This window comes from Epinephelus lanceolatus, chromosome 4, assembly GCF_041903045.1.
Source record: "Epinephelus lanceolatus isolate andai-2023 chromosome 4, ASM4190304v1, whole genome shotgun sequence".
NCBI lineage: Eukaryota > Metazoa > Chordata > Actinopteri > Perciformes > Serranidae > Epinephelus > Epinephelus lanceolatus.
In genome coordinates this window covers 41,255,003-41,268,376 of record NC_135737.1, presented here as the reverse complement: position 1 = coordinate 41,268,376, position 13,374 = coordinate 41,255,003, and the positions used below count along the sequence as shown (strand labels likewise).

At 44.8% G+C, this 13,374-nt stretch overlaps 1 protein-coding gene across 2 annotated transcripts; it reads right to left on the bottom strand.

Annotated features, from left to right (window-relative positions):
- Window positions 1-93: 93 nt before the first annotated feature.
- Window positions 94-13,155, bottom strand: fbxo46 (F-box protein 46). 2 transcript variants are annotated; one of them, XR_013490983.1, is made up of 4 exons: window positions 13,017-13,155; window positions 3,868-4,500; window positions 1,740-3,775; window positions 94-639 (listed from the first exon to the last, which is right to left on the bottom strand). XR_013490983.1 is itself a non-coding variant. In XM_033630874.2 (3 exons), exons 2-3 carry the CDS (start codon window positions 4,351-4,353, stop codon window positions 1,958-1,960), a joined length of 2,304 nt encoding a protein of 767 aa, XP_033486765.1. In that variant the 5' UTR covers window positions 4,354-4,500; window positions 13,017-13,155; the 3' UTR covers window positions 94-1,957. The 2 variants fall into 2 exon arrangements, 1 of the variants encoding a protein (XP_033486765.1); XM_033630874.2 differs by having other exon boundaries at window positions 94-3,775.
- Between the last annotated feature and the right edge of the window lie 219 nt (window positions 13,156-13,374).

The following is a 13,374-nucleotide window of genomic DNA, read 5'->3' as shown; positions in this document are numbered from 1 at the left end:
GTTAGATGATCAGCTTGAAAGCCGTCACTGGTTGCCGGCCTGCTATTATCCTATCAGACACCACACGAGCCAGGTAGCAATTCTGATTTCCAGTTTTAATCATCACTTCTGTTTTTATTTAAGCAGATATTTCCCATTAGCATTGTACATGTCTGGAACCTACAGAGTTCTCCCATGAATACCCAACCATCTTCCCACCTCCATGCAGAGTTTCAGCATCATTCATCACATCAGTTCTTTAACGTCCAGTCTGTCAGCTTGCAGGGGTGGGGGAGTTTAACAGCGAGGGAGACGGGGGAGGAGAAGAGAAAGAGGTTTTGTTTTTTTTCCAAGAATGAAGAGTCAGAGCCGTCACCAGGCACTGTTCATCTTACACTCCCACACAAAGAGTTATGGGTGGATCCGGTAGAGCTGGATGGAGTCTATCGAGCATCTAAAATCTAGCCGCGTACAGGGTCCTGTGCAACTCCCAATACTCTTGATCATCTGTGAGGTATCTGACGCCTCAATCTCCTGCAGGGTGAGTAAGAGGTAGGGGGCTTTTAAGGCTGGAAGCTGGTGTAGAGAGTTTCTGCGGTCTGTGGTAGTTGGTTTCACCCGCTTCGAAGCATGAATGACGGCTTTGGCAAACACTGCCCTCTGCCAAATAGGAGGACGGAGGGGGGAGGGGGAAGGAAAGGAAGAGAGCTGGGGGTTAAAACAAAGATGGAGTATTTAAAAAATACATCTTTGCAGGTTGAGTAGGGTGACAGACTGATACAAGGAGAACACAGTCCTCAAGAATAAAAGCAAATACAACAGCAAACATTCTCTGACACACACCCCAATAAAACAGCCAAACAAAAAAAAAAAAGAAAAAAAGAAAAAACAAAATGGCAAACAAGCAGGTCAATCAAACCATACAAAGTGACATCAGGCCTTTCCAAAGTGACATCAAGTTTCTCTTTTTAATCCCATTCAATCCCACTGGTCTTAATCAATAAAGTCCATCTCCCATATTTCTCTGTAAACCAGGAAGTACTCAGTGGCTTCTCTTTATGGCTGGTCAGCAAGGTTAGGGTCCACTCTGAAACAATGACACGAACAGGTCTCAGTAGCGAGTGAGACTGTGCCTGTCATTAACCATTGGTATGGCTATTTCAGAATTAACGTCAGTGACACAGGCAATGATTTCAGCAGCATTATCAGGGGACTAATCAACATAGTACGTTACAGCACATTCAGAGAAATAGAAACGCATGGCGCAGGACACGTACAAATGGCATCTTGTACAACGGAAAATCAAGTTTGCTTTATACAATCACATTTCTATAGCAACGCTGAACATTCCACCACTGAAAACTTTTACATCTGTTGGACTCGGTACACCTCATTCCTCGAAGCACCATTGTACAGCTAACATGGAAGTTTGTGATACAACACAGAACATAGAACAAGTATTGGGAACAGTAAGCAGGCTCTAGGGCAATACATTTCTATGCGTCACTTTATGAATGCTAATCTCAATCAAATACACTGCAAAGTTTTCACATGAATGACCTAAAAACCATGTATGTATGTACGGAGTTAGACAGAAACCCGAATGAGCACGAGGCAGAAAGATGGCTGACTGACAGCAGCAGGAGGGGACCCCAACCCTGGTAATGCAAACTTTTAAAAGGTGCCACTCTGGAGCACAGTGGGGGGAGAGAGGGATTCTGGAGGGCTTGAAAAACAAAAAGGCAAGGAGAGTGACACACCTCTCTTCCTTCTTTACCTCTCAACTTCCCTCTCCTGAGGGCAAGCACGAGAAAGGAGTGCTGGAGCAAAGAAAAACAAAACAGTTCTGGAGTGCTGATTCCTCCTTGTAATCCTCTCCTTTCTCCTGTTCATTATCTGAACAGATACGAGAAGGACCGAGAAGGAGGTGAGCAGGAGGAGATGAGAGTCCATATGTGTGAGGTGCACTCTTCCCTCTCTACCTGGCCTCCTCCCTCCTGTCCTCCCTCTTGGTGCGTATGGGCTGAGAGCCATCAGCAGGTTGCTGGACCCAGTTGTTATCATGGAGCCCAACACGGCAGCCCGGTGTGTCCTTGTCTGTACGCCGGCAGCACATCCAGTAGGAACGTCCATAAGGCAGGTCGTGGTGGTAAGGTTTGGGGTGCCAACGGCACAGGGAAACGTCCCCGCGCTCATATTGCCGCTTACACTGCTTGCAGGGGTCATCCCTGTACAGAGGGTCTTGATTCCAGCGTGAATCCACCGCCCGCACCCCATATGTCTCAATCAGCGCCTTGAAGTAGTGGCAGGTGCACTTGAGGGCTGCCAGTGAGCGTGTCGGCAGGTAGCTGAAGATGTTGACCATGATGTGGTCAGGCAGTAGCAACATGTACTGGCGCGGTTCAAGGAGGCGCTGAATCTGAAAGCGGATCTCCAGGAAGTCATGGGAAACGTGGCGGTAGAGGCGACACAGCGAAGGGTCTGAACAGTCCTCCCCAACGCTGGGGGAATCTGGTCGAGCTGCCCGCTCCCCTGAGCCCACTGCCACCCCTGCCCCGGGGCCGTTATTGTTGGCACAGTCCAAAGAGCAAATTCCTGACCCACTGCCAGTGCCCGTTCCTTTTACATCCTCCTCCGGGCCCCGAGGGGGCTGAAGGAAGAAGAGTTGTCCAGGAGGGGGATCATCTGATGAAGGTTCAGTGGAGCTGCCTACACCCCCACCACCCCCACCCCCACTAGGCATAGCGAAACACACTGTCTCCTCCTGCACATTCTCTGTACTGTCTTTGCCATAAAACACACATTGGTCCACAGCACCTGTTACCACTACCTCCACATGGAAACCAGTCACTCGCTCCCTCCCCACACCCGCCGCTTTCTTCTCCTCCTGTGTTGGGTCTGGGCTGCCACAGGCCTGCCTGTCTGGGTGATGGAGGTCTCCATCTGGTTTGGGGGCAGCAGTTGTGGCGGCAAGCAGCAGACTACTTGGGTCTCTAGATGAGGGGCTGACGAGCTGGTAGAGGTCACAGGTGATTTTCTCTTTGGCCCTGGCTGCTGCCTGGTTACCCCCACCACCACAGCTCATAAACATACAGCGGGACCTGCCAGATGGCTCCAGCTGAGACCGCGGATCCAGATTTGACACTCGGAAAGCTATTCTAACCTCACCATGACTGTGACTGGGGGGTGGAGGAGGGGTTACAACTCCAGACTCCCCTCCTCTCCTACGCTCCTTTTCTCGGTCTCGATTAGAAGAGTCTGTTCCAGGACCAGCACCCAGATGGAGCCGATTCTCCAGGTTCTGGGACTCAAAGTGCGCTATGGCCTGGGCTACCCTCAATGACTCCTGCTGCTCCTCCAGCTCCTGGTCTGTCTGGATGGGAGATGATGACTCCTGGGCCTCTTTGGAGGGCTGGCCACTTGAACTGTCCGACACAAACACGATAGGAGTGGGGTCTGACACCGTGCCCCGCAGTAGAGTGTGCTGGTGGGGGGTAAGGCCCTGACTGTGAGTGGTATTTGGGGGCTGGTGTTGGTGTTGATTCCCATGAACAGCCACAATGCCCTGGAGGGCCATGGCAGTCCTCTGTTCAACCAAGGCAACCATCTCTGCCACTGACAGCAGGTCGGTCTCATTCACTCCACCTACAGGGGATTCATCAGAGCTAGGAGGCGCAAGGGAGGAGTCATGGCTGAGGTTTGGGTCTGAGGATTGGGAGCGTGTTGGAGGGTCATAGGAGGAGCATCGTCTTCGTCTTTTGGCTTTACTGCAGTCAGTTGCCCAGTTACCTTTAACCTATGGAGGAAAATAATTCATATTCAGTTTAAGTAACAGCCAAATTGAACAAAATCTCTTTTAAAACAACAAATTATGTTTCAGCTCTTCACCTTCATAGCGCTGGGTCTGGGCTGGCCTGCTCCACTGAACTGGTGTGCAACAAAGAAGGCTATCTTCTCCTTGGTGTTTCCCGGCTTAATGACATACCAGGTGTCTAACAGCACGCGGCCATCTTCCATCTGGGACCCGGAAGAGGGTGGCGAGGGAGGGGCTGAAGAAGGTGGAGGGGCCTGGCTCTGTGCCAGGGAGCTGGGGACAAGCTCAGGTTCAGGTGGAGTGTTCTCTGAGCCCACATCCTCCTCTTCTCCATTCACCTCCTGCACACCCACTATCATCCCTCCATCTTCACTTCCATCCACAGTCCTTCTGGCACCTGGAGAGGGCTCAGCCTTGCAGAGGGTGGGGGACCCCGTCCCACCACCGCCTCCACCTCCGCCGCTGCCGCCTGAGCCTGGGCTCCTAGCTTTGTTCTGGGAGTAGGTGCCAAAGGGGCGTGGGCACCACAGACGGATGTGGGAGAAGGTGTCTCGGTCCATCAGGATGCGGACCACCGGGGCATATCGGCATCTATGCTGGCCAGCAAAAACCCAGAGCCAGAGCTCTCATTGTCAGCTCCCTGTCACAGTGCCAACCTGATGGGTACTGTCTGTCACCAAGGTCACCAGCAACACTGGGCATACAACCTGCATCAACAGGAAAGGGAGGGATAAGAGGAAAGGGTGGGGTATAGGCGGAGAGGGAGGAATGAGAGAAAGAGCACAGTGAAAACAGAGTTTATATCTGTCCAGTAACAATGCTCGACCGTACTGGGATCAGTTCAGATAATCAATGACCAATTGAGGTTGTACTGAATAGTCGCCTCGAGGTACAATTCAGACAGGCTGTTAGCGTTGTACACCAGCAGCCCAGCCACTAGACTGGACAGAACTGAACTACCATCACACTACTCACTGAACTAAGGCTGGCCTCCTACTTTGGCCAAACTCAATTAGCAATTACATTTGCTACTGTGTACTATGATCATCTTCCCGCTTTGGAGCCTCTAAATCAAATTAAAGGGATTCCATTTCAGGTTTGGTGCCTGCGGCCTGCAGATGAAAGGGATGAAAGATGGAACACAAAAAGCTCCAAATGGACTCCCCTCTCTCCCTCTGCTCCTCTCCTGCATCTCAGTGCTTCAAAGAGGACTTGCTTAATAGGAGGCAACACAGGGAGGAGCATGCAGGCATATGCCGGACCTATTTTTAGCAAACAGCAGGAGGGGGTGGGTAGTAGTGAAACTGCTGTAGCTGTCCTGCCTGTCCTCACCCCTGCCAACGAGCCTATGCTACAGGCTAGGGGGGGAAAGCCTTTAGTCCAACCGGCATGCTTCTGCAGCTATGCCAGCTATAGGGGCTGCCAGGAACGTGCCGGCATACTTAAGGAGTGGCAATGGAGCAACAAGTTTGGCTCACTGCTGATCTGAAGGCCTCCTCTGCAACCCAGAACAGCTTGAACCTGAACTTACACTTCATCTGTTAGTCCCTCCTGAGCTGCTTCCTTTAAGGTTACCCTTCACACATTAGCCTACATGTTTTTAAATTGTATTATAGGATTAGACTGGACAAGGCTTTACTTTTTCATATTACCTTTGAACTTCAACTTTTACCTGTACAATTTCCTACTTAAGGTAAATTTCAACAGGCTAAAATGACTGCGCAACAAGAGTTCTGATTTATTTTGCTTTGTTCGGGACGTTCTGGGGCACAGCGTGCATCCAAGGGTCGCGGAAAAACGCAAACATAGCAAGGCAAAACCCACACAGACAAAACTCTAATCTAGAATCTGGAGTTGGCTTTTACTTTCACTTTGGCTGACAGGCATGTTTACAATCAGTAACTGACAATTCCTGCATACTTTACCTTTAATGTAAGTGTCAGTGTGTTTCCAAGCACAACCAGAGGAAACAGATCATGTTATAAACGGTTAAATGTGTATTTGTTTGGATGTATTAAACCCTATATGTGTAGTGACAAAAACAGGCCTTGTACCAATACGCAACATGAAGAATGCACTGCTCTCTAACTCCGCCAGGACGCTGACGTCCTCGCTCCCCTCCTCCTCTGTTAAATGGTATCTCCTCTTTTCTCTCCACTCTCGACTTTTCAAAAATAACATTGTTTTTCTTTTATTTCTTATTCGCACCAGAGCAGCCTAAACACATATAGTCCAAAATCGTGATGAGTGGTGACAAGTCATGTCATGCCGTTTTACGAGGGGAAAGTTAAAGGATTACTCGCGATCTTATGCGGAGCTGTTAGCAGGGACTTAGCTCTTTTTTTAAAAGGTAAGAGTCTCACTCCTACCACTATTTTTGGCTGAGATATGCCCTCTAGAAAGTGGGATCATAACATTCACGTTTCATGTGGCTTTATTCTGGTGATGTTTTATGACATTTCTGTGTCATAAACACACCTGATTTCAATAAGGTACAATGTTTGAAGCTGGCTGAGTGTTGTTTGATCACTGATAGTACTGTTTTGAAGCCGAGTGACCAACTTGTCATTTGGAGCTCCGCCTGGATCTTTTCATGGGAAAAACACTATAGAATGGTCATACTTTGAGAAATCTTCAAATTTGAAATGAGAGTTTATTGATAGTGTGCCTACAGCCCCACAGTGTCATTTACCTGCTCAGATGAAACCACAGACAGTTATTCATCCTGAAAAACTTTTTTTTTTATTTTAGGCAAAATCTTCAATTTTTACTGACTTCAGAGGCCCACTACTCTGTCTCTGTATCACCTAGAGTGTTTCTAACACTTTCACAAGAAACTTCAGAGAGTTTTCTTTCTGGCAAGACCTCAAGCATGCATGTAGTCAGAGCGGTTCAGAAGCTACAGTCATTTTAATTTGGGTATGTCATTTTAGGCGTTTTTGCTGCAAAATGGGGGTGGAGTGCAAGAGGTTAACAACTTGTAAAGTCCTTTACATTCAGTATAAATACCAACAATTCAGTCCCATCATTCTGTCTGTTGTTTCAATCTTCACCTCTACATTTCATGAAAAAGCATCTCCATATATCTTTGATTAACTTGTCCCCTTACGCAGTGTTAGATTTACAGATTGCCTGGCACATCTCTGGGTGCGGCAGCAACTTAAAAAAAGCTGTCTGCAATACTGGCAGGTAACCAGCAACTTGGACTGGCTTGGATGGTTGTGCAACAAAAAAGCAGCAGCCTAAAATAAAATTGGCATCAACGGCACTTGTACTATTACAAACATTCCCAAGTGTTGTAGCAAGGAATAATGCCAGTATTAGTTCACACAGGGCTTTTTTTAGTGGACGATACAAGCAAGTAATGCAGCACTTGAAAATCCCACCATCAGAGCGCTTCAAACAATCTTGTTGCTTAACACAAAGTTGACTCGAATGCTTATTTTGCAAAAGGTTGATATGTTTAAGATCGGTTACTCTTGACGATACTGTAGCCTGCTCTCCATTCGCCACCCGACTCCTTCAATCCACAGGCTTTACAACAGGTCATTGTTGTGCTTCTCTGCCTGACACACTGAATGGGTGGTGCTTTGTACATTTGGACTAATGGAATGGCTCGAGAGGTGCAAAAAGCAAACACCGCCCACACACTGTGGTGAACCAATTCAAATGCTTCCTCTATAATCACACGGCAACGACTCAGCTAAGAGCATGCAGATTATACTGTTGTGAGAAAAAAGCTGGTGATCTTTTTTTTTTTTTTTTTAAACTGCCCTTCTCTCCATGTCCCTTTCTGACTCCCTCTCTTTAACCACTTTTATTCTCTTCGTCCTCTCCATCCTCTCCTCTTTTCCCCTCCCTCTCACTGCATCATGCAATCCACCTCTCATAACAGATTGGATGGTATTATAAGAGAGGCCAGAAGAGACGGTCTGCCCACTGCAGTGCTTCAGTGCAAAGACACACACATAAACACACACACACACACACACACACACACACTCTGAACATCAGCCACCTTATGAAACTACAGACCAGAATTATCAGCTCTCAGTGTCCTATGAATTTAGGATGGGTGTGACAGAAGCCATGTCCACACTAGAGTAGATACATCTGAAAATGACTTTTGGATTGTCCTTCCTCTACAGAGAATAAAACTCAAAAAATACAAAAGACATCTCTTCTTCTTCCTCCTTTGTGGGTTAGCAAACTGCAAAATTGTGTAGTGCAGTGAACATTTGGCAAGGAGCGGGACACTCACAGCCAGGTTACTGCTGTTGGTCTCAGCAGGTTAAAACTCCACTCTCTCATCTCCTGCTCTCTGTGATCATTTAGATTTTTTCAATAGAGCTCAACACAATTTAACTGTTGTCACTGCATTGTTTTCATTTCTGTTCTGAGATGATGAATTCATAAACTCCATGATAACCTCCATAATAACCAAGGTGAACAGCAAAGTCATTGAGACCAAATCCCTGTTTAATGCTTGAGACATAATCTGATAACATAAACACAAATAAAGATAAATGACAACGGCTCTATTGCGGCTTTACTGGTGATCAAAATGAGCAATCACAGAGATTTCATGACAATATCTTAAAATCACTGCTACATTTACGGCAGCCAGCTTCTCTGTGCAGTGATGTATATCGTTTTGAAAGAGCTGCTATAACAAACAACAAAATAAATACGCAGAAATTCCAATGCCTGTCAAAGATGTCTTTCTGGATGACTTAACATAAGCTATCTATCCAGTAGGATTGCAAAATGCATAGTTTTTTTAATTATCATTGCGATGTCACCTTGCGCAATACTGCACTCACGGGTTTTATGAGTTAGTTGAAAGACACGTCACAATACCTGCACTTTAAAACACAAGCTTGACTATAATGTTTTTATTGGTGCCTTTTGTGTTCAGTACAATTTGTTCCATAGAAGAATGTTGGAAATAATTTCCTGTCATGTTTTATTGAACAAGTAATTATATAGAATTATATAGATTGTTCATATTACAAATTAGGGGTGTAACGGTACACAAAAATCTCGGTTCGGTACATACCTCGGTACACAAGTCACGGTTCCTTTTTTTTCAGTACAGTAATGAAAAAAATAGACAACTATTAAATATCTTTTACTTATTGGTAACCTTATTAAAAACATACCACCACAGCAGTTAACTCTTTTTACACAATTTTTGAATGAAACAAATATATATATAATCCTGCTTTTTCACATTGTTTGAATGAAAATAGAAATATAAAAGTGAAAAATAAAATCCTGCTGTTTTTTTAACACATTTTTTGAATGAAAAATATAAATATACATTTCTGCTTTAACAGTTTTACTCAATTAAAATAAAAAGTATAGTGCAGCTGGTCAGCTTTAAAGCCTGCTCAGATTCAGTTTTACTAGGAACTTACTTAGCTTTCCCACTTTGTTAAAGTGCAGTAAACAAAACATGCTTATATCTAAAGTGCAGCTTAAACAATTTTACTCAACTCCAATGGCGTTGGTCATTTCTTTAGCGCAATGGTCAGGGAAACGCTCTTTCTTTTTAAACGACGACGATATCGTAGTTTGCACCAGATTGCCTTTTCTAGTCGTGCCAGTTAATGTTCAAACTCGGGTGGTGTCGCTTTAGATGCGTTAGTATGTTAGACGTGTTTCCAAGTACATACCCGACCGCTGTTCTGCAGTGTCGGCACACTGCTTTTGTCTTGTCAACTTGTTTATTTCCATCTTCGTATTTTACCCTGAAACCAAAGTGTTCCCGAACGGAGGACTTAAGGTTTGCGGGTGGGTCTTCAGGTTCGTCAGGCTCACTTGCCATGGGGTCCATGTCATTGGTTCGACATCCCATTAGTCCGACTGTCCGCGGTGCTGAACGGCTCGCGGCGGGCGTATGGTGCGCCGTGACCGGCTTGAGGCGGAGCAGGCTCATGGCTTATGTGTTTGTCACTTTCTTTTTCATTTTAACCCACACCATGCACAAAGTGAAAGCGGAGATTTACGGGACTCGGTCCGTCACTCAATTATGTCCATCGGGGAACTAGATATTTTAAATGGTTTGGCTCACAAAAACGGAATTAAAATAAAACAAAATTAAATAAAATAATATCCTGCGCCCAATAATTCGGTACACGGTCGTGCCGAACCGAAAGTCGCGTACCGAACGGTTCGACACAAATACATGTACTGTTACAGCCCTATTACAAATACAAATTTAACTTTTGATAGCCTACTAGAATAATACAATCAATTGCTTTTTCAGTGCACTAGATACAATTTACTGCAATAAAAATGCTTGAAATGAGATCAATGAACAGACTGAAAACATTATCGATGCTGACAATCGATGCTGAAGTTTTTCTATGGGGACATAATTTGCAGTTGAAAAAACATAATGAATCGCAATATACGTATAGGCAATACTCAGCATATCGTAACACGTTTAAAATTGCAATATTATTGCATCGTGACCTCAGTATCGTGATAATATCGTACAGACCTCTGGTGATTCCCACCCACATCTACAAGGATAGGGCAAGCAGTCACAAGTCCTTGGTATAGGTTGGCAGTTTGGAAAGCATCCCAGGCACCAACGTGTTTTGACTTCTAAAATTTACACCCTGATGAAGACTGTTGGGATGTGTTGGTCATCCATGTTTTAATAAAGGATTTTAACTGGCAATCAGAGTGCCATGGGTGCTTGTCAGTCTGTCAACCTACACTGTGGACTTCTACATTAAGTAAGTTGGAGAGTCAGTGTGTTTTTTTCTTCTTTAGTAATTTGTTGTATTGCAGCAGAAAGGCAGAACTGAGCACTTAAATATTCCTTTATTTATTTATCATCGTGATATTTAATGCTATTGCACATCTTCCCCATGTTGGGCACCCCTACTATTCAGTGTCTCACATCCAGATACAACTGTAGACAGTCATCTCTCATTCAGTTTTAAGTACTCCACATTACTCCGCAGCAGTCAGTCTAAGTTAGTACTGAGATTTTTTTCTCTTAATTTGAAACAGTTCCTGCAAATGAAGGCTTGGGGTTGGTTTTAAGCTTTCTGCATCAACCTAATCCTTCAAATCCTGTCCAAGAACAGTGGCAGCCAGTGACACCACAGCAACGCTACAGTGCCTGGGACTGCATCGTTAGGTACCCAAGCTGTCTGACAAATTAAATGTCAAAGGAGAATGAGGAGTTTCTTTCTATAATTCTTAACACTTATTTATTTCCACACATACAGAACTATGCGGTTTTAAATGTAAGCAGTAGTAGGGTAGGCAGTAGTAAACCGGGATTACACGAGCTACGGTACAACAGTATGCAGTGATGGTGCCTCTAAGCATTTTTGTCAGAATTTGTACTAATTAGGTCAAATCAGATTTGTTTGTCTAAAATAAAAGAAACTGCACATACATGTACGTTATGTCAATAATACAGAGTACACCATCCCTCCTCTGTTTGGGAGATTCTGATTTTGTCTTTCTAACACTGCCAAAAATGTCTAGATGCACAAATGGCTTACTGCCTGTGGATTACTGCTACAGTCAAAGTGTGGAAATCCACACAATTCTCCTTAAATAGCTGCACACAACACATATACACAAATGTTTACAAGGCAGGCTGATCTGTGCGCAAATTACTACCCTGGTGTTTGCATGGTGACAGATTGGCAGATTTGTCCCATTACATTAAAACTGAATTTCTGAAGGACTGGTCATTTACCTATACAAATCAAGAGTGGCTCAGCATATAACAGGATAATGGTATTACTATGGTAGGTGTGTGCAGTGTGCACAGAGTGTACCACATCCCCATTCAGTGCTAATTTAAAATTTAACAGGGTGGATTATCAAAAGGAGCATCGATTTCAAAGCTTGTGACTTGGAAGTTTGTGTCGTTTACAGCTCCCTGCAAAGAGTCAGCCTGACAAACACAAAACAGTAACACTCCCACTCAGCCACCTCATACTCTCCTCCAGCCCTCCTGCGCTCTTTCACAGCATTTCAGCCAGGCTGCCAAAAGCTGACGAATGATAATACAGAAGCACGCCAAAAAGTCTTAGCTCAATCTCCCTCTCTGCATGTGCGCCTGTGAAGACAATGCAACAGAAGCACAGCCAGCAGGCCAGCTTTGCTGCAAACTGTCAACAGCACAATAGAGCTGAGTGCATCACTCCAGCAGTCTGCTCGGGGAACGTTATTACATTGAGAGGACACCTAGGAAGAGTGGCTGACTGGCCTGCAGGGCTGTCTGTGTGAGCATCTGCGCGTTGGTGCTGTAACATCGTCACAAGTTAGACTTTGATGCAAGCTTTGATACTACAATCACAAAGGCCACTGTGTCATCACAGGGTATTATCATACTTGGACATCTGAGAGGAGGAGGGACAATCATGCAGGGTCTAACAATATCACATCAGACAGTATTTTATGTTGAAGTAGTCTACATTGAATCAAACATAACTGATAGTTTTATAGCAATGACAACATGAGGTCTTAATATACTACTCTCCAATAGTCCTGTTCATCTTGGCTTATCCAGTCGTACACATCTCCTTGTACCTACTAAGTTATACCATACAATACTTCAACAAGTTTATACCTTTATTCATAAATGCATCACCAAAATAATGCACATGCAATCTTTATTTAGTCTTTACTATGATCAAATTTCCATATCGCAAAGGAAGGCCTGCAGGTCACCTGACCACTACTTTCCTGGTTCTGTTTCAGATCACCTTACAACCCTACAAACTGTCTGAAATGAAGCCACCTTCCCCAGTGACAACCAACAAGTGTGGTGTCACAAACACCAACAATAACAGCAACAACATCACCCATCTGATTGCTGTTATTTACTTCGGCAATCACCTTTGAACGTCTGGCAAAACGTCTTTGACCAACCACTTGCTGGTTAGTTACCCAACTAGCAAACAGTTAGCTTAACGTCGTAGTTAACGTTAAATGTTCGGTGTGTTTTTCAGTTTATGAATAATCAACAATAATTAAACCTAAATCAACTATGTTTCATGTAACTTTAATACTTGATAGAGTTAATACACGGTTAGTTGTGCAAAGTAAATGGAGCCGTCGTTAGCTAACGAGCTTGCTAACTGGATAGCACAACTTACCTGCATAATAACATGACAGCGCTTGCTAGCAAGCTAACAAGATAAAAAAAATCCTCAACGTTATATTGTGCTAGCGTACCCACCTTATCAGCGTTGATGTCCACAGACAATCTTCTGGACTCGCAAACGATCGATGACAAGTGTTTCCTCGCTGTATTCCCCCCTAACCGAACCAGATTGTCTGCTGAAACGCAGGTGACACGAGTTAACTATCCGTGTCCACGTAGCTAAGCTAGCTCACTCGCAGGCTAACGTCGACATTAGCCAGCAGCTACTTTCTATTATCAACCTTGTCTGGTGATGGCTGCTATCGAGGCTCGTGTGCCTGTCAGCTCTCTGAACAAAGTCTAGCTGACTGTACGCCTTGTTAGGACTCTGAGCAGTCGTTCTCCCACTATCTATTTAGAAGTGACACAAGCTTTTACGGTATGTTCTCGGGGA